General features: G+C 40.1%; 1 protein-coding gene across 7 annotated transcripts in view; it reads right to left on the bottom strand.

Moving 5' to 3' along the window:
* The window catches only part of nedd4l (NEDD4 like E3 ubiquitin protein ligase), a 109309-nt gene that overhangs the window by 32902 nt on the left and 56142 nt on the right, over window positions 1-20265 (bottom strand). For 4 of the 7 annotated variants that reach the window (XM_057818849.1, XM_057818847.1, XM_057818848.1 and 1 more), the window contains 6 exons: window positions 19641-19718; window positions 16407-16466; window positions 13739-13876; window positions 10239-10406; window positions 4002-4199; window positions 2854-2931 (listed from right to left, as the gene is read on the bottom strand). In XM_057818849.1, coding sequence (XP_057674832.1) covers window positions 2854-2931; window positions 4002-4199; window positions 10239-10406; window positions 13739-13876; window positions 16407-16466; window positions 19641-19718 — 720 coding nt within the window. The remainder of the gene's footprint in view (window positions 1-2853; window positions 2932-4001; window positions 4200-10238; window positions 10407-13738; window positions 13877-16406; window positions 16467-19640; window positions 19719-20265) is intronic. The other 3 variants (XM_057818844.1, XM_057818845.1, XM_057818846.1) reach the window with 3 other exon arrangements.

The following is a 20265-nucleotide window of genomic DNA, read 5'->3' on the forward strand; positions in this document are numbered from 1 at the left end:
ATGGTTCGGAGCACGTGGTCAGACGGCGAAGATGTTTGAGTAAAAAAAAAAAAAAAAACCAATACCAAGAGCCAGTCAAATTTCCACTGAGCAAACATATTTCTCCTCCCATTAGATATAGCGTTAGCAGTTGCAATAAATGAAATAAACCCTGTAAATTGAAGGCAAACCAGTTCAAAACCTGGTCTAAAAAACAACTTTGCTTAGATTTAGTCAGCGTACAAATGAGGCTCTGGCTTTCTTAACCTTCACCGAACGCCTAAGGCTTACCAACCGAATCCCTGAGGTTTGATCAAAACCCGGTTAAGAACCACTGGCCAAAACCAACAACCGACATTAGGGGGGAAAAAAAGTCAGTCGAACAGTGAAAGAAGTTACAGTGGGGAGAACAAGTATTTGATACATTGCCGATTTTGCTGGTTTTCCCACTTGCAAAGCATGTAGAGGTCTGTAATTTGTATCATACGTTCTCTTCAACTGTGAGGGACGGAATCTAATACAAAAAAAAACAGAAAATCACGTTGTATGATTTTTAAATAATAAATTTGCATTTAATTGCATGAAATAAGTATTTGATACATCAAAAAAATCAAACTTAACATTTGGTACAGAAACCTTTGTTTGCTATTACAGTTACCAAACGTTTCCTGGAGTCCTTGACAAGGTTTGCACACACTGCAGCAGGGATTTTGGCCCACTCCTCCATGCAGATCTTCTCCAGAGCCTTCAGTTTTCGGGGCTGCTGCCGGACGACACAGACTTTCAGCTCCCACCATAGATTTTCTATCGGGTTCAGATCTGGTGACTGGCTAGGCCACTCCAGGACCTTAAGATGCTTCTTACGGAGCCACTCTTTAGTGGCCTTGGCTGTGTGCTTTGGGTCGTTGTCATGCTGGAAGACCCAGCCACGACCCATCTTCAGGGCTCTCACTGAAGGAAGGAGGTTGTCAGCCAAGATCTGGCGATACATAGCCCCATCCATCCTCCCCTCAATACGGTGCAGTTGTCCTGTACCCTTGGCAGAGAAGCAGCCCCAAAAAATGATGTTTCCTCCTCCATGTTTCGCTGTTGGGATGTTGTTCTTGGGGTTGTACTCATTCTTCTTTTTCCTCCAAACACGACAAGCCGAGTTTAGACCAAAAAGTTCAATTTTGGTCTCATCCGACCACATGACCTTCTCCCATTGCTCCTCTGGATCATCCAGATGGTCAGTGGCAAACTTCAGACGTGTCTGGACATGCACTGGCTTCAGCAGCGGGACCTTGCGTGTGCTGTAGGATTTTAATCCATGACGGCGTAATGTGTTTCCGATGGTTTTCTTCGAGACTGTGGTTCCAGCTCTCTTCAGGTCATTGACCAGGTCCCGCGTGTAGTTCTGGGCTGATCCCTCACCTTCCTCATGATCAGTGATGCCCCACGAGGTGAGACCTTGCATGGAGCACAAGAACGAGGCAGATTGACCATCAACTTGAATTTCTTCCATTTTCTAATAATCACTCCAACTGTTGTTACCTTCTCACCAAGCTGCTTGCTTATTTTCCTGTAGCCCATCCCAGCCTTGTGCAGGTCTATTATTTTATCCCTGATGTCCTTACACAGCTCTTTGGTCTTGGCCATTGTGTAGAGGTTGGAGTTTGTTTGTTTGAGCATGTGAACAGGTGTCATTTATACAGGTAACAAGTTAAAACAGGTGCAGTTACTTCCGGTAATGAGTGGAGAACAGGAGGGGTTCTTAAAAAATAACTAAGAGCCGAAATGTTTACTAGTTGGTAATGTATCAAATACTAATTTCATGCAGTTAAAAACAAATTATTTAAAAAATATACAATGTGATTTTCTGGATTTTTGTATTAGATTCCGTCCTTCACAGTTGAAGAGAACTTATGATACAAATTACAGACCTCTACATGGCTTGCAAGTGGGAAAACCAGCAAAATCGGCAGTGTATCAAATACTTGTTCTCCCCACTGTATCACTGTATCATATACCACTGCTAGGATAGTTATGGCAAATGAACAGAGTGGGAACTATCAAATGCAGTATCACTTACACTTATTGAAGTGAATTTTTATATTTTCAAATCAGGAAATTTTATTTTGCTCTAGTCCAAGCTGAAGTCATTGAAACACTGTGTGAGTATTTATTTTTACACTATTTCAAAAGATGCTTTTTCAGTTTTGGAACTATTTGCACTTTTTACTTTATTTTAGGCAATATAAAAATATATCTTATAGGGTAGTGTGTGTTCACAAGTAATAGTTTACAGTTAACTTCGTGTAATCCAAAGTTGAAAATGATTGTATCTTATTTGTATAAGAAAAAATTACCAACGCTTGCGAGTGCTACCTGACTGTTACCTCAGTCGATCCCTATTAAAAAGGATGTGTTGTCACTTTTTGCACTTAGTTAATCACAGTTTATGTTTAAAGAATAGTCGAACAATAAAAACACAAATTTTGCACTTCAGTAAGAGCAGCGTTTTAGTTTTAGCCAAGAGAACAAACTTTCAAATGCTGCGATTAAAAAAAAACATACAAAAAAAACTCCTTTTCGTTTTTCCTGTTGTACCGAACCCGTACCTAACCGTGACCCCCGTACCGATGTACGCACCGAACCGTGACTTGTGTGTACCATCACACCCCGATAAATAAAAAATATATATATATAATTCTAATTATCTCGAATGATTTTCCACTATATATAACGTGAACACCAGATGCTAGTCGCATTAGCAGCTAAGATTTAACAACAGCAACACATGAGTAGCATAGCGAATGCCATATACTGTACATGGTAGTTTTTTTCAATTTTACTCTGTCAATTCAGGTCGTTTTAGCGACAAAATTGACATACCGGAAGTGGGCCAAGTTCACCGGGCTCCATGGAGTTCTTATTTCGCATATGGACCGGATACTTCAACCTGGGATCTTCCTAATTTATGCAGAAGACAACAAACAAGGGATTAGGGAACAATCAGTACATAGAAACAGAAGCATTTAAGTTATTATTTCAATTACAGGTATTCCCCGAACGAGTTGTGTTCTCACGCTAGCGACGTAAACTGAATTTAGTCGGAATTAACCCTTTAAGTACCCCTATCCAAAAACTCCAAAAGTATTGCATTTGGTTTAATGATGAAGGATACACTGCCTTCTGGTGGCAGCGTTGGGTCTGGCTGGACAGTCGCCTTATGACTGAGGAGCAGACCATCGTCTGACATTGATAAAGGACAGCAGGTTTGGCCCACGTAAGGCTGTCAGTTGTTTCAGCTAATATATGTTTGTGTATGCATTTGTAATTAAGTTTACAGCTACAGTTTGTGTAGTTACCTGAGCGATTTGCTATGAGAATTGTAAATACATTAGCATTCGTAACATTTAAGATAGCAAACTTTTGTTAGGCAAATTAGACTAATTCAACCTACTAAATTTACATGTTAGTCAGACTAGATGGATGTTTGAACACCAATTCTTTTGTGTCAAGTGTTTTATTGTGTCAAGTGCACTTATTGAACATAAGTGCACATATGTGTGTTGCAGCTTTACAAATTGTCAAAAGTGAAGGAAGTACAAAGCTTCAAAAAGCACAATTGCCTTGTTTGATGTCTGTAATGCTGACCAATTTCACGTTTTGTGAGGACAGAATACGTCACATTAATAGAGTAAAAAATAAGATACATTGAGGTACAATAAGGTACTGTTTTTGCGACGAAAAAAAATAACAGGGACAAAATGGCGGACGAAACTCCGGCGTCATAAAGTCGAATTTGCGTAAGTTGAGTACGTCGTAACCTGGGCACCACCTGTATTTAAAGCATTTAAAGCATAGAAATTTTTTTTGCCCCTTAGCGTCCAGAATTGTTTTATACATCAATTATGTGGACAAAAATTGGATGACATGTAGAGTTTTTAAACTTTTTTTTCCACTCAAAAACCCACTTTTTTGGGCGAACGGTCATTTTTGGGTTGTCAACGAAAGAGAAGCAGCACAATGTTACGCACCCAGGTGGTGGTTCTGCTGTTGTGGTCGATGAAGAAAGGCCGTCCATTGGGAGCTATCCTCATCTCCCAGCCTGGCGGTAGGAAGCTTTGCTGGGCCTTATGTTGTGATTTGGGAGAGCTGTAGGGCGACGGTTGTGGTGACTGAGGGTTGGAGAAGGTGTCCTTCACCGCACGCCTTGCTTGGATGTTGCTGGCCCCCTGAATGAACAATTACAAATAGAGCAAAAACATCAGTCACAAAAGTTGAATAACTAACAATGATTAATCGATGTCCAATTCACGTTCACATTAATGTTATCTAACAAAAAAAAAAATAAATAAATAAATAAATCAGTACTCCATTAGAATTCCAATTCCAAGTAAACCACCATACAAACTTTTAAGATAGGTTTAACATCTATTAGCTAAAAAGCAAAAACAATGAAGATAAAAATCGGAAAATGTCACTCATGTAAGCAACATTCTGTCACTGCCTACGAAAAAAAATCATCCAACTTGTCATTTTAGGCCTTGTTCAGACTGGTAAAAACCTATTTTTAGCCCATCCATGTTTAAACTAGATGGCTCTTTTGTAGTCCGAACAGTCTGAAAGCACAGAAATCAGATTTCAGAGGCGCATTGAAACCACATACAGATCGTTTCAGATCAGATATGGAAAGAAACTACTCAGTCTGAACAGATCAGATAGGATTTGACCGTCCGTGACGTCGGTCAATGCTGGATGACGCCTTCGTTGCCACAGCAACCTGTCAGGTGTGTCAATAATGTTGCATAGTCTCAACAGGTCCAGATCTGATTTGGAATAGTGTGAACACTCAGCCCTAAAAATCTGATTTGAAGATGAATCCTAATGGAATGCAGTCTGAGCGCAGGCTAATAAACTGAACAGAACTTTAAGGGAATCAGTTGGGTTGGACTGGGAGAATAGCTGTGCAAGCTAGCAAGCGAAGCTAGTATGACGATTGGCATGATTTTGTCACATTCTGCTGCTGGTCAAATTGTTTTGTTACAGAGATGTGGGAGGAGTTCCCAACGTCGTACCTGCATCCAATTGCAGCTCATCAGCAGTGTCTTTAAACCGATCCTAGGCGGGTTGCCGAGATATTTACTTGCTGCCATTTGACAGTTTCTATATCCCTTTATTACTAGCTACATTATTGCCTTGGTTTTTTTGTTTTGTTTGGTGCTTCCTGTGGTTTCCCTTTTTTTTCTTCTTTTTTTTTCTCTTTACTACTGTGACGGACCCTTTTTGTGTCTCCCTTTTCGTGATCCCATGTTTTTTGTGTGTTCATTAAACCTTTTTACGCAATCCCTATGTTATTGTTGTCTACTTGCCATCTAAAGTGAGCCGCGTTTTCTAATTCCTTGGTCAAGTCAGCCGCACTTACTTTTCAATTGAGTTTCCCTTACAGGTTTTACCACACAGACCGACAAAGCATGTGGGTTGCGATTGCTTTATTAGGAAAACCATGACTAACGTCATGCGGAAGTGTAGTCCTGTGGTCTACGCGCTCGTCTCTCGAACAGGAAACACAGGTTTGAATCTGACTGGAGCCCTTTATTTAATTGCTTTTGCTGCTCGTTTTGTGAAATATTGACAGTGCTCTCCTACTTATCACTTTTCCGCTCGGGTTCAAATTGGAAGGGCAGAATCAACAACATTTTTATGTAGCTAACGAGTGACACCGTGGAAGTACGGCAGTGCTGCCCAGTGACGTCACCTACCACAGTGCATTGTGTCGTCAACAACAATGGCGACCTACTAGTTAAACTAATTTTTCAAATTTTATAAAAACGAAAAAATTAAGAGGGGTTTGAATATCAAACTATTATAACTCATACTAACATTTATCTTCTAAGAACTACAAGTCTTTCTGTCCACGGCTCCCTTTAACAACCAACAACTGTTACTTGTATTTTTTGTCATCCTATTTATTTTTATACATACAGGAAAAAGTTACGATGACTACGTTTGACCTTTCAAGCTGATAACAGTTAACCTGAATAAGCCACTGCATTTAGCTTCCCACAACTTTTAACGAATGGTAAATCAGTACTGAAAGTCACAATGACCTTGCCATTAACTTCTTGTGTTCTAATAGGCTTTGTGCTCTAATAGGCTTTTTAAAGAACATCAGGCATGGAGGCTAATAAGTGTTCCGGCATCACACTCACTCATTATCACGCGCCGATCTGAACTTTAAACAAGACAAAACGTGTTAATTAACACAGTCAAGTCTGGATGTTCTAATTATATTCGATTTTTTTCCACTCTTGACTTTGACGGTGTTATCACGCACACCTCTACATACCTTAATTAAATCCCCACCAGGTTAGCTCTCTTGGCAATATACCTCTTTACTAGCCCTATTTTTACAGTTGTCATGGCAAGTAGCTCCTTCAATAAGCACGGAGTACAGTACAGAAAACACTGTACTTGATTTACAATTAAAAGAACGCTCAAGAGTACAGTTTGTGGTATTTCACAACAGGAGTGAGAACTAAAGTTAACAGGAATAAGAACGAAAGCTACGTATTTCACTACGGTTCTATGAATCCCGGATTACCCTCAGAGACTGTGCTAAAGCATTCATTGATCGCTTCGCGATTGCGCAGTACGAGTAGCAATACCAAAAAGTCACCTGTGACCAGTGTTGTTATAGATTACTTGAAAAATATATTTAATTTAGGGATGTCAAACGATTAAAATTTTTAATCGAGTTACGGTAATTACAGCTTAAAAATTAATTAATCGTAATTAATCGCAATTCAAACCATCACTAAAATATGCCGTAATTTTCTGTAAATTATTGTTGGAATGGAAAGATAGGACACAAGACGGATATATACATTCATCATACGGTACATAAGTAATGTATTTGTTTATTATAACAATAAATCAACAAGATGGCATGAATATTATTAACATTCCCTTAAAGGATAGAAAGACTTGTAGTTCTTAAAAGATGAATATTAGTACAAGTTATAGAAATTTTATATTAAACCACTCTTAATGTTGTCGTTTTATTAAAATGTGTAAAATTTTCAATCAAAAAATAAACTAGCAGCTCGCCATTGTTGATGTCAATAATTACACCATGCTCACTCATGGTATAACAGATAAAATCAGTTGGACCCAAGCGCCAGCAGAGGGCGCCAAACACCAAAAAACAAGTAACAAGCGGGCATTACACCGTGCTGTCATTTTAATCTGTTTGAGCGGGGCACGTGCGTTAATTGCGTCAAATATTTTAACGTGATTAATTTTAAAAAATAATTACCGCCCGTTAACGCGATAATTTTGACAGCCCTAATTTAATTACATCTCAAAAAACGTAATCTAGTTACTTTACTGATCACTTTATTATCAAAGTAACTAAAAAAAGTAATTTATCAGTTACTTTTTTCCAATATTTCTCTCTATGCTGCCTCAACATAAGAATGACAACAGAAAAATGTCATCGCATATAAATGACTGTCCGATAATTTAATTTAAAGGGGAAGATCAGAATTTTTCACATAAGGCTTAATCTTCGAGTTAGCGGGGGTTTAATTAGTGGATGGAGTTGATTTCAAGCACCAGATACTCGCGCAAGGTTAGCCACTCCGGAGCCCTGAAACTAATAACTGACAAACTGCATGGAATTTATTGAAATCAACTCCACCGACTAATTAAACCCCCACTAATTCAAAGATTAAGCCTAATGTCAAAAATTCAGAACTGCGGGTTAGGGTAAACGGCATATCTGTGTTAATGCAAACCAATGTAAATTAACTGCACAATAAACAACACAAATGAACTGCACAGTGCAATAAACACAAAGGTGGGTGAGCGCGAATGCGCACGCACAACCCGGAGATACGCCGTACACAAACGCAGTCAATTTGGCCACAAAACGTGGCGGACACTAAGCACTTTACACCCAGTCGGACTTACAACACACCCCAAAGATGCTAAACAAAAACGTCACTTCAAGGCATAAATGTGCAAGACAAACATGGTGTGAACAATGCTCGCTGACTTAGCGAGGACAGGCAGGAGCGATGACTACACGCCGCTGCAACAACTAAGCTACGAAACGGCCGCAGATGTAGCAGCTCCAACCTATCGTTCGAAGCCTCCAGAATTAAGGAAAATTACATATATTTATGGATGCACACTGATCAAAATTCCCTCGCACATCTCAACAGGTGGCTGCGCTTGGCCCAAATGTGCACCCGTGATCCTCATGCGTCCCAAAACACTTTGCACGTGTGACTCAAGACCAAAACAGGAAGTAACTATGAGCGGTTACCACGGCAACGAATGCTTAGCGGGAACCTTTAACATTTTCTATTCAAAATGCTGGTCATACATGACTACAATATTCTTTATTGTACAAACTTACTTACACACAGACACTAAGGAAACTAATTTTAATCAGATTACTGTTTTGGAAAAATGAACGATTTTGATTCCTCCTTACTGAAAGAAAGTAATCAGATTACAATTAGAGACAACACTGCCTGTGACCCCACGGAAAAGATCTAAATTCTGGTGACAAACTTGGATCTTATTTTTAGAAAGGAGTACCGTTAATGCTCGGCTTTTCCACTGATTTATGTATTTTATTACTTTTCCTATTGAGTATTTCTTTCTGGTAATGCAGTAGTTATATGTAACGAGTTTATAATTCATTATTTTTCAATCATATACTGTTCATTTCATTTTTCCACCATAAATGCAAATGGTCTGCTCACATAACAAATCCCAAGAATCTTAGGCTACGTTCATACTACAGGTCTTAATGCACGAATCCGATTTTTTCGTGTTTTTCCGACTCGAGTGAGGCATTAACTTGACGGTCTGAACGTGACAAGTCGCATAGAACTGGAACATTTCAAATCCAATCTGGGTCACTTTTGTATGTGGTTCAAATCCGATCTGGGCCACATTTTTCCAGACTGTCGCGGCGGTCTGTACTGTCCAGTCTCTCAAATCGGAATTCATGCAGCAATTACGTCATCAAAAAGCGAGAGAGACGCTACGGTAGCGGTGCAGCTGTGCATAATTAGCGCCTAGTTTGCATTGAACACGGCTTTTGGGGAAGGGCCAAGCTTGACAAAAGTCATAAAAAAATAAAAATGGGTTGAGGATAAGCCTGAGAATGATCGGTTTTCTGTCTGCTCCATATAAGCAATATTTCAACATTGCTTACACGGCCGAGAGTCGGGGCAAACTGCCCGTATGTGTGTGTGTGACATGCACGAACAGTGCGTGCATGCTATCGATCCATATACTTTGAATATAAGCCTAAACTGGGATTATTTATGTCTGTTATTTGTGTCCTCTTTTTAAAAAGCAAAATGTGATACCAAGAGCCAGCCAACGTGGAATGACGGATGACAGCCAGCATGTGTGGTCATTTGTTTTGATGCTTTGCGTGTGCGGGTCGTCTTGCTCAGCGCGTGTCGGACTGCGAATTAGTCCGCACGCGTAATACTTCATTGGTCTCAATGGACAAAGGCAGTCTGAACGGGCACGCCAAAATAACAGATATGACAAAAAATCGGATTTGTGCATTAAGACCTGTAGTATGAACTTAGCCTTAGTTTCGAGACATTTAATGGTCAATAAGCATAACTGCTGTGCTAAGCTGTGACCAGCCCTTGTACAAAGGCAGAAGGCTTCTACATTCACATTGAAGGCAACATATACAGAGGTGAGAACAAGTATTTGATACACGGTCAATGGGAAAACCCATTGGCAGTGTATCAAATACTTGTTCTCCCCACTGTATATTGGCTCAAAACCGCTAATGAAAAAAAACATGTTGATATTATCCGAAATCATTTTAAAATGCTCTTATCAGCCGATAATATTGGACAACTCTACTTTTAATGCTTATTAATCACCTGCATGAAAACTGAAAAACATTAGAAACATGAACTCATTGGCCTCCATTGACGACGCTGGACATACAATCCATTTGAGCTGGAAGGGTTGGCAGCGAATGAACCATTAAATTTGCAGCAGGATGAAAATGAATGGAAGTCAGGTGAGGATTATTGGTTATTGTGTAAAACAAGGGTGGAGCACCTCTTTAGTTTTGAAATTCGAAGCCATTTTACATTCCCTGTATGAGTGTAAAATCAAATAATTGCCTATAAAGGCATAATATATTGACTTTCAGGTTCTCCACCCCTGTTCTCGGGGGATTCCGGTGGATTGAAACACTACGGGTGACTACATCTCACCTCCAAGGGGGTCGACAGGGTGACAGTAGGGGAGCTGAGACTACGAGGTCGTCGGACTTGGGGCTCATGGAGGTGGTTGTTGGAGGCATTAGAGGAAGCATTGGAAGAAGGGGAAGGTGTGGGAGCTGCGCCTGACGCCGCTGCCGTGCTCGCACCATCTTCAGTCAGCTGCCGGGGAGAAAAGCACTTTGGAGGTTAAGATGGGTAGAAAAGTAAATGTGACATGCCTCTTCTCCATTCAACGGTGGATTGCAGTGAGGAACTGCAAAGACCACGGTGTATTTAATGCATCAGTCAGATAAAGAAATAAAAAGCCCCTTTTACACTGCATGCAAGACTGCAATTTACTGTCTAATTTTCTACAGTCAGGATGGGAAAATGTCCTGGTTATTTTCCACTTTAGCCGCACCAGAAGGGGATGAAGTGTATTCCACAATGCTGTGAAATGTAACACTTCGCCCGCCCCGTTGTTGCGTCAATATCTCTTGTTGCTGGGATTTTTTGTAATAAAAGGACACAGGCTATTTTGGGGGACTGTAAAAGAAAGACAAACTTTATCCCAGAGGTAAGAAAGCTAAGAGGACCACTGCAGCAAAGAGGAGATTGTGGACAGTACTACAACAGTGTTTAGAGCTAAACTTTGGTAAAACAGCTTACCAAATTAGAATAATTATATTTCTTTGACAACCAATGGGAAAACAATGTAGCAGAAAATAGACATTAATATGTATTACTGTTTTTGCTTTAGTGGTAAACTTAACAACCACTAAAAAGTTAGCATATTGTTTCCTTTGGACAGTAATAAAAAAAAAAGTAATACTGTTTGAGACTCAGCCAAGCGGGAACATTTTTTCCCCACAAATACACGGCTTTGGATAGAGTATTTGCATATCTTATTGCTGACTTTTTTTTTTTAAACAATCTACAGGATAAAATACGGAATAGTTATGCAATGATAGAGTAGTCACCATTTCTATATTGATCTCTTCTGAGTTGCAAGCAACAGAACACCTTCCATGGCACCGCTATGCAATGATTTAAGTCGGAACGACAAGCAGAAACTTGCTTGCCGACGGGAGCTGGCTGATCGGTAAGGGCAAGAGTCGGGGTAGTTTTGTGTGATTTTTCGTGTTCGAAAGGCGAGGAAGAGACTTGGAAGAGCCGCTTGGTTCGGTTTAGCATGTAGCCTAGCGCTCCAGCCTCCTCTTTTGTTTACACTCTTTCCTCGGTCTCCGAGGCTGCGGCAGGGAAATGACAAGAGCCGGGCGAACTCCGGAGGTTTAAGAAGTCGTCAATTTGGACCATTATGCAGTAATTTAGACATCAAATACCGAAAAAAAAAAAAAGCATTTTCGATCGGGTCCGATCACGTCATTTTCAAAGTATCGGAATCGGCAAAAAAATATCGGACTTTCCTGTTTTTAATATATATATATCTTTTATTTAAATCGTTTTCTAATTGTATTTAACGTTACAGAGTAGTTTTGGCTTAAAGTAGGGCTATCAAATATATTGCGTTAACGGCGGTAATTAATTTTTTTTAATTAATCACGTTAAATAATTAACGTATGCGCTGCACGACCCACTCACGCATTGTCGCGTTCAATCTATAAAGATGCCGTTTTACCTATAGATAGCGCTAAAAGGCAGGGTATAATGAGTAGAGAGAATTTTTTACAGCCTTTGGAGCCATTTTTAATGTGGCTAAAGCCTTATAATACCTCTCTCAGCAATTAAAAATCTCGTGGGAGCCAATGTGGGGAAGAAAGGTAGTAGTTGATCATTTTCTTAACACCCTATGTTCTTTCCCAACGCAGAAAAGATATATCAATTGGTGCCCCTACGCACAGTCATGGTTTCACTTCCCATCATGCATTTGGGCAGAAGTTAAATGGCTGCAGTATCATTTACTGAAAGCTCAACAAATACACTAGATGGCAATATTTAGTCACAATATACAGAGTCACATTTATCCTTTAAGAATTACAAGTTTTTCTATCCGTGGATCCCTCTCACAGAAAAATGTTAATAATGTAAATGCCATCTTGAGGATTTATTGTCATAATAAACAAATACAGTACTTATGTACTGTATGTTGAATGTATATATTTGTCCGAGTAGTATTCCTTTTTTTCTTAATGCATTGCCAAAATGTATATGATCGGGAAAAATTATCGGGAATGATTGGCATTGAATCGGGAGCAAAAAATAAAGCAATCGGATCGGGAAATATCGGGATCGGCAGATACTCAAACTAAAACGATCAGGATCGGATCGGGAGCAAAAAAACATGATCGGAACAACCCTAATTTTTAATATTTCATATTCTATTGAGCACAAGAATTGTTTGTCATGACAATTTATATAGCAGTCAGGGGAATCAATACTTTTAGAAAGAATGTTCTTTAATAATATTGGAGAGAGAAAAACAATGATGACATTTTGCAGTCTGCTCTAGTCATCAGCCTCGTGTTTGTTGTCTCTGTCGCCTTTTTCTAATTCTGAATCTTACGCCTCCTCCTAATATGACTCAAACATATATGGCTGTATGTCACATACTTCAACTGGATCCACAATATAGTTTGAAAAATACACACCTGAACCAGAATCGAATGCTAAATACTTCACCTAGTGACGTCATCACAAAGATGGAGGCGCCGGAGTGCTATGATAAAAGGAGGAGCTAAACGGCAGCGTTAAAGACGCATTCGTCATCTGCGCTTTGCCAATTACTATAGGTGAATTGTCTCAATATATGATTTTAATACTAATAATAATGTTATTTAAGATTTCATTTGTTATGTAATATAAACTTTAATGAACTGCATTTCTGATGTGAAGCAGTGCCTTGAAACAGCAAACTAGTTGGGAGTCTCTCAACCACAGTACTCCTTTAGCAACAAATTCTGTTTATAACACTTGTAAACTACCCGTTCACCCCTTAAAACTGCTGCTGATTAGAACTAATACCCAGCATTGCCCATGCTGAGTAGATACCATGCAATGGAAAAGGGGCGCCATTGACAAATACACCGTTTACCTTCGCCAAGACGATTTAATTTCCCTGGCCATTTTAATTTGTCTGTACAAAAATTCCAAATTAGGGAACTGTTAGCCTTGGCGGAGGTCTAGCGAGCACCACTGTAGTTCAGTAATGCAATCCTTTTGACTGGAATCCCCTCCTTCCAGCTAGTAAGGGAGACCGGTGGGAATCAGACAAATGAGCAGTCAACAAATACACAAGGACATGTTACCAGGATGGTGGATTAAAAAAAGAGATTGGACAGCCAGCTCCAACTAGACTCGACAAAAAAACAAAGTGGAAAGACAAACATGGGTAGAAGTGGCGCCGATCCAGTGTCAGAAAACGCTAGACAGGAAAGGACCGAGAGGAGGGTAGTGGAGCCGCCCACAAGGCCGCCAACACGGGGTTGAACAGAGAATCGACGCCAACATGGTATCGGGGTAAGCTTCGCTCCCGCCTCCTTGACCTGCTGTACCTGCACAATGGGCCTAGTCCAGGTAGTGGTGCGGTTGTTATGGTTGACGTAATAAGTTCTCCCTTTGGTGTCCTTCCGCTCCTCCCATCCAGGGGGCAGGCCCAAGGTGGTCAGGTTGAACGCTGTAGCTGTGGGAGACTGGCCCCGCCCGGTGTGGAGAAAGAGCAAAAAATAATCGCGTCAGAGAAAATCAGAAGGTGACGTCTCTAGGAGGGAAAATGTAATGTTTCAAATTTTGAATAGCGATTCAAAGGCTGTGGCAATTTGAATTTTAATAATTTACTTAAATTTGATTACAAAATTGGTAACAATTTATTTGGCAGTGGCATCATAAGACTGTCATAATTACGAAATGACACTGTTATGAGCATTAATGAATGCTTATGACAGATGTCCTTAAAACAACACTTGGTAACTTTTCAGTTTTGGTCGATTTTAGCGACATCAGTGGGCAAAAGCGGAAGTTTTTTGCCTCAAGGAAGACTGCGTTTCCCATGAGGACCAGCGCATACCCGCAGTGTTATAAAATTCAAAATCAATCAAAAATCAATCTCCAGGTCACCTGCAGATGGATTTAACAACATTTCTGTTTCCGGCAGCTGTGTGACGGATGAATAGTATTAAGGTAATGAATCCAGTTGTGGCTAAACAATAGTAGAGCTGAAACGAATACTCGAGCAACTCGAGTTTAAAAACTGATCCGAGTAATTTTATTCATCTCGAGTAATCACTTTGACAGCTCTAATCATCACGTTTTGCTCGGACTACTTTTAATGCGGGACAACGCGCTGATGTCACGTGCGTAGAGGAAGAAGCAAAAAAAAACAACTTACTGCAGCCGACAGCCCCTACAAACTACGCCGACGTTGCTAAATACTAGCCCGCACGATGGTTGGTAGCAGGTAGCGTCTGATGAGTCTCATAGAGATCACATGTATGTTGAACTAGATGCGCATTGACAGACTCGGCCGCGTCTGGGCAGCGTTAGTAAACAGCCGCCATCTTACAGCAGTGGAGCGCTAAGCGCTAATAAAGCGCGCTAAGCGCTAATAAAGAGTGCTAAAGCGCTAATAAATAAGATTAACATTACTGTGAATAGCTCACGTAACGTTAGCCCTGCGGAGGGCTAGGTTTCTATTAATCATGACCACTTTCGATGCGTGGCTAACGTGTCTTACATACAGGCTTTAACATAACATAGCGTTGTGGAGTGATGAGGATGTAAAATAAAAACTCAATAATGCTAACTATCAATTTTAGCTCAGCAGTCATTGCTGGATAAAACACCAAGTAGCACTAGTCCCTAATGTGCTCCAATACAGCATGTATCATACATTTATTTTGAACATTGCAAAAACTCAAAATCCTATCAGGACTTACAGTTTAGACTAACTTAAAACTTAACTAGAACTTAAAAATGGCTTGACACAAATAGAAATTCAATTGAAACACGTAAGGAAAAAATCCTAACTTTTGAGTGATGTGTGTTATCAAGCGTAAAGGCATTTTTAGGTGTTTATATATACATATATATATATATATATATATATATATATATATATATGTATATATATATATATTTTATTTTATTTTATTTTTTTTTAATAAGGTCTAAAGGTTTTTTGAGTGAAAGCAGTGAATTAGTCTTTTTTTTTATTCTAGTTACATCTGAGATGCAATTGTTGGCTGTTTTCAACAATATACATCGAAAATAAAGACATTGATAGATTGAAAATGGTTCAAGATTAGATGAAATGTCTTGTTTTCGCATGTATATTTATAATTGCTCTTCACCTAAAAATGTATTTGTTTTATCCGATTACTCGATTAATCGATAGAATTTTCAGTCGATTACTCGATTACTAAAATATTCGATAGCTGCAGCCCTAAACAATAGCATATCACGGTTTGCAACCGTGTGGCCTCATGTGGCTAACCCCAACACCACCCCATCCGAACACGCCAGCGAGTGAAAGCCGAGCCAATGTTTATTTTGTATATCCTGGTAGCCTCCCTCCCCCCCTTCTCAGACAAAACTTTTTGTCTCTTTTGTTGCTCTGCCATCTTTGCAGGATTCGCGTGAAAGCGTTCACATTGACTTCCATCTTTATAATGAAAGGGGCAAGCCGTAAAGCAGTCTGCACATTTGTAGTTTTTTTTTTTTGTGTGGCAGGGTTCCTGCCACCCTCCTCAATGTCAATTAGTGCCAGTGAAAGCAATTCAGTCTTTCTTAAGATATAAAAGAGGTGTCATTCAACTAGTTGTCAGTCGACATATTATCACAAATGTTATGAAAATATTTTATAAAAGCTGAAAAGTTACCTAATGTTGCTTTAAATAATATTCATCTTCACTATACCTTTTGAAATTATTTTTTTTCCCCCTGTAGATCCTGGTGGTCCATAAAAACTCAATTATTAAGTTTCACAGAGGGATACACTCCCATCGACAAACCCGGAAGGAGGGTATGACGTCATGTGATTTACCCCCATGAGCACTGGTGGCATCCTTTTCATGTAATTTTTAGTATATATATCTTTTGCGCCATTTAAGAGTATGTCCTACATGAAACTGCTTGTTTGCAAAAAGGTGACAAAAACTATTGTCAACTATAGGGGATGTTATTGTGTGCTAAACAAGAGGAGCATCATATGAACTGAGACATTACCGTGGTATCCTCACCACCTGAGACTGTTTGAGCTCTGGTTCTTCTGGAATGGGAACGCTGCTGGTGGCAGACAACAGTACTGTCAGGAAGGGGCATTAATACGGGGGCCATAGGGATTATTTCAGAAGGGGGAGTGTAGTATAGTGAAGAGACACTGAAAGGACAAAAGGGTGGTGACAGAAAGTGATTGTCTCAAAATCAATAGAGGGATTCTAGCATATTGATTGTGGGGTGGCATGAAGGTAGTGCGGTAGTGATTGGTTGAGTGGATTATGTAAGGATAAGGTGCAAAGGTTTGAAACAATATTGCAGGTGTATTAGATGTTTTAAAAATGAAGATAATCCTATTTATTATGGAAAAATATTACAAAATGGCAAAAATTAAGGCAAATTGAGTTAAGTCGAGTAGAGTCTTGAGGTCACGTTCAGTCGATCTGAATCACAAGTCCCGAGTCTTACATGTTGTGGGCAAGGTGAGTCACGAGGTTGTCGAGTCGGGTCATAAGATTATGTCTAGTCAAGTCGAGTAGGGTCTCAAGGTCATGTTGAGTCGATTAAGTCCTGAGTTTTACCTGTTGTGGGCAAATCGAGTCGAGTCACGAGATTATGTCGAGTCGAGTCGAGTCTCGAAGTCATGTTGAGTCGATCCGAGTCACAAGTAAGAACCCAGTTTTACCTGTTGTGGTCAAGTCGAGTTGAGTCACGAGGTCATGTCGAGTCATAGGCTATTGTCGAGTCAAGTCGAATAGAGTCTTGAGGTCATGTTGAGTCGATCTGAGTCACAAATAAGGCCCGAGTATTAACTGTTTTGGGCAAGTGGAGTCATGAGGTTACGTCAAGTTAAGTCGAGTGATGAGGTTAGGTAAAGTTGAGTACAGTCTCGAGGTCATGTTGAGTCGATCCGAATCACAAGTCCCGAGTCTTACATGTTGTGGGCAAGTCGAGTCACGAGGTTGTCAAGTCAGGTCATAAGGTTATGTCTAGTCAAGTCGCGTAGGGTCTCAATGTCATGTTGATTCGATCGGAGTCACAAGTTCTACCTGTTGTGGGCAAGTCGAGTCGAGTCACGAGATTATGTCGAGTCATGAGGTTAGGTCGAGTCGAGTCATAAGGTTATGTCGAGTCGAATGTTGAGGTCATGTTGAGTCGATCCGAGTCACAAGTTAGTCCTGAATTTTACCAGTTGTGGTCGAGTCAAGTCACGAGGTTATGTGGATTCGAGTCATAGGGTTATGTTGAGTCAAGTCGAGTAGAGTCTCGAGGTCATGTTCGGTCAATCTGAATCACAAGTCCTGAGTCTTACATGTTGAGGGCAAATCGAGTCACGAGGTTGTCGAGTCGGGTCATAAGATTATGTCTAGTCAAGTCGAGTAGGGTCTCAAGGTCATGTTGAGTCGATCTAAGTCCTGAGTTTTACCTGTTGTGGGCAAATCGAGTCGAGTCACGAGATTATGTCGAGTCATGGGGTTAGGTCGAGTTTAGTCATAAGGTTATGTCGAGTTGAGTCTCGAAGTCATGTTGAGTCGATCCGAGTCACAAGTAAGTACCCAGTTTTACCTGTTGTGGTCAAGTCGAGTTGAGTCACGAGGTCATGTCGAGTCATAGGCTATTGTCGAGTCAAGTCGAATAGAGTCTTGAGGTCATGTTGAGTCGATCTGAGTCACAAGTAAGTCCTGAGTATTAACTGTTGAGGGCAATTCAAGTCGAGTCATGAGGTTATGTCGAGTCGAGTCATGAGGTTAGGTCGAGATGAGTCAAGTGGGGTCATGAGATTAGGTCGAGCAAAGTCCAGTTGATTCACGAGGTTATGTCGAGTCAAGTCTATTAGAGTCTCGAGGTTATGTCGAGTCAAGTCGATTCGAGTCTCGAGGTAATGTCTAGTTGAGTCTCGAGGTCCTATCAGGTTGAGCAGAGTCACAAGGTTGTAAAGACAAGTCATATCAAGTCAAAAGTTGTCGAGTCATGCCAGGTCAGAAGGTTGTCGAGTCGAGTCACAAGTTAGTCAAGGTCTTAAAAATTGTTCCCCAGCTCACCCACAAAGCACTCAAGTTTATCTTTGAGGGAAACCTTACTGTCAATGTAAGTCAATGTAAAAAAAAAACAATATAGTCTTTAGGGAATAAACCTTAAGGTGTTCCAAGCGGATCACTGGCAGGTGGGACCCAATCCACGAACAAAGTTTTTTGAGTCAACTTATTGAGTCCTAAGTTATTGCCTCACAAGTCGAGTCTCACATCCTCCCAGCTCAAGCAAGTCAAGTCCGAGTCTGTTTTTTTCTTCAAGTCAGAGTCAAGTTTCAAGTCGTCAAATTTGTGACTTGTGTCGACTCGAGTTCAATTGTTTGCAAACTTCTAAGAATAATTAAGTTATGTAGCTAGCTACAAAACAAAGATTTACGCACAAAATACTGAAGTGAGCTTCCAAGACGCTAACGACGCTGCCACATAACGAGTTATCAAATGTTTATTTTCCTGATAAGAAAACAGAAGTGTTGGTGTTGAGTTGATGCACTCTGCAACAACAATGGTATTGTTTTAAACTAAATTCTACAAAAATAACCTATTAGTTCAGCAAATAAACAGTCTTACAGTATTGTTATAAATATGCGCAACACTAAGTCTTTTTTTTTTTGCAAGAATTATTGAATTACAAATGTGTCTTCTAAACCTCAGTATGACTGCAGCAAAATAAACCAATGGTTACTGGCTGAACATAGCAAATGTCTGCCTGATAACGCCACCCGACACTAGTTTGTCATCATTGCTGACATCAGCACTGGTAGTATTCCTTTGTTCAACAGCTCCGTAACTCCACTGTGCGACAGCCTCGAGAGTCATGTGACAGTTGGCCATGGAGGCTGTGATTCATGACATCTTAAATCATGTAAGGCTTTCTAACTGGAATGGTTATTATGCTGAAGAGTAAGTGTTTCCTTTTAAATCAGGAGAGGAAGGAAGTGATGCGGTAATCCTACTGAAGCAATAAGAATGAAAAGAATAGTACAATCAGCAGAAAAAAAGTCAAAGTGTTAGCAACAACAGCTGTCCGGAATCGTGGGGGGAAAGGTGGGATTAATGTGTTTGTAAACCCACAGCACCAACAATGGAGATGTAAAGGAGAAGCCTAAAAAAAACTCTAAAGGAACAAATAGGAGAATTTACGAAAGTGAAGGGAGAAAGTAGCACAAAATAGGCAACAGGACGGATGGAAATGTGAGCATTGGGAAATATTTACCGCAAGAGGAGGAGGCTGGGCCTGATCGCTAACACCGTCAGTCATACTGGAAGAGCGCAGTCGGTTTGACAGCTGGGTCTGTTCAAAGGCAAAAGGCATTATTAACATTTTCAGAAATGAGTAGTTTGAAGTTTAATTCAATTTTGGACTTTGCAACTACAGTGGACACCTAATGATACGAGCTATTGAGTCATATTACACAAGCCAATTTTCACCATACGCGCCAGAAAAGCCTCTCTCTTTCTCTTGCTTGGCGTGTCCAAGTGCCTCGAGCATCTCGCATTAACAGAATCCCCCATTTGCCAATGTAAGGACATGACAGAAAATTTAATGTGGTGTTTTCGTAGAGCTTGGGATGCATTATGTGATTTACATGTAAAACGCAATTCATTACTGTAATTTTCTGACTATAAACTGCAACTTTTTTACCTTTATTTTGAATCCTGCGGCTTATAGTCCAGTGCGGCTTATTTGTTGATTTATTTGGGTTAATAAGTAAGACTTTATTTGACAGCGGCGTCAAAAGACTGTCATAATTATGACATGACACTATCATGGGCATTACTGAATGCTTATGACAGAGGTCATTAAATGTCATCCAGCAAATTATGTCACTAACTTCATT

This window comes from Corythoichthys intestinalis, chromosome 17 (assembly GCF_030265065.1).
Source record: "Corythoichthys intestinalis isolate RoL2023-P3 chromosome 17, ASM3026506v1, whole genome shotgun sequence".
NCBI classification, from domain to species: domain Eukaryota; kingdom Metazoa; phylum Chordata; class Actinopteri; order Syngnathiformes; family Syngnathidae; genus Corythoichthys; species Corythoichthys intestinalis.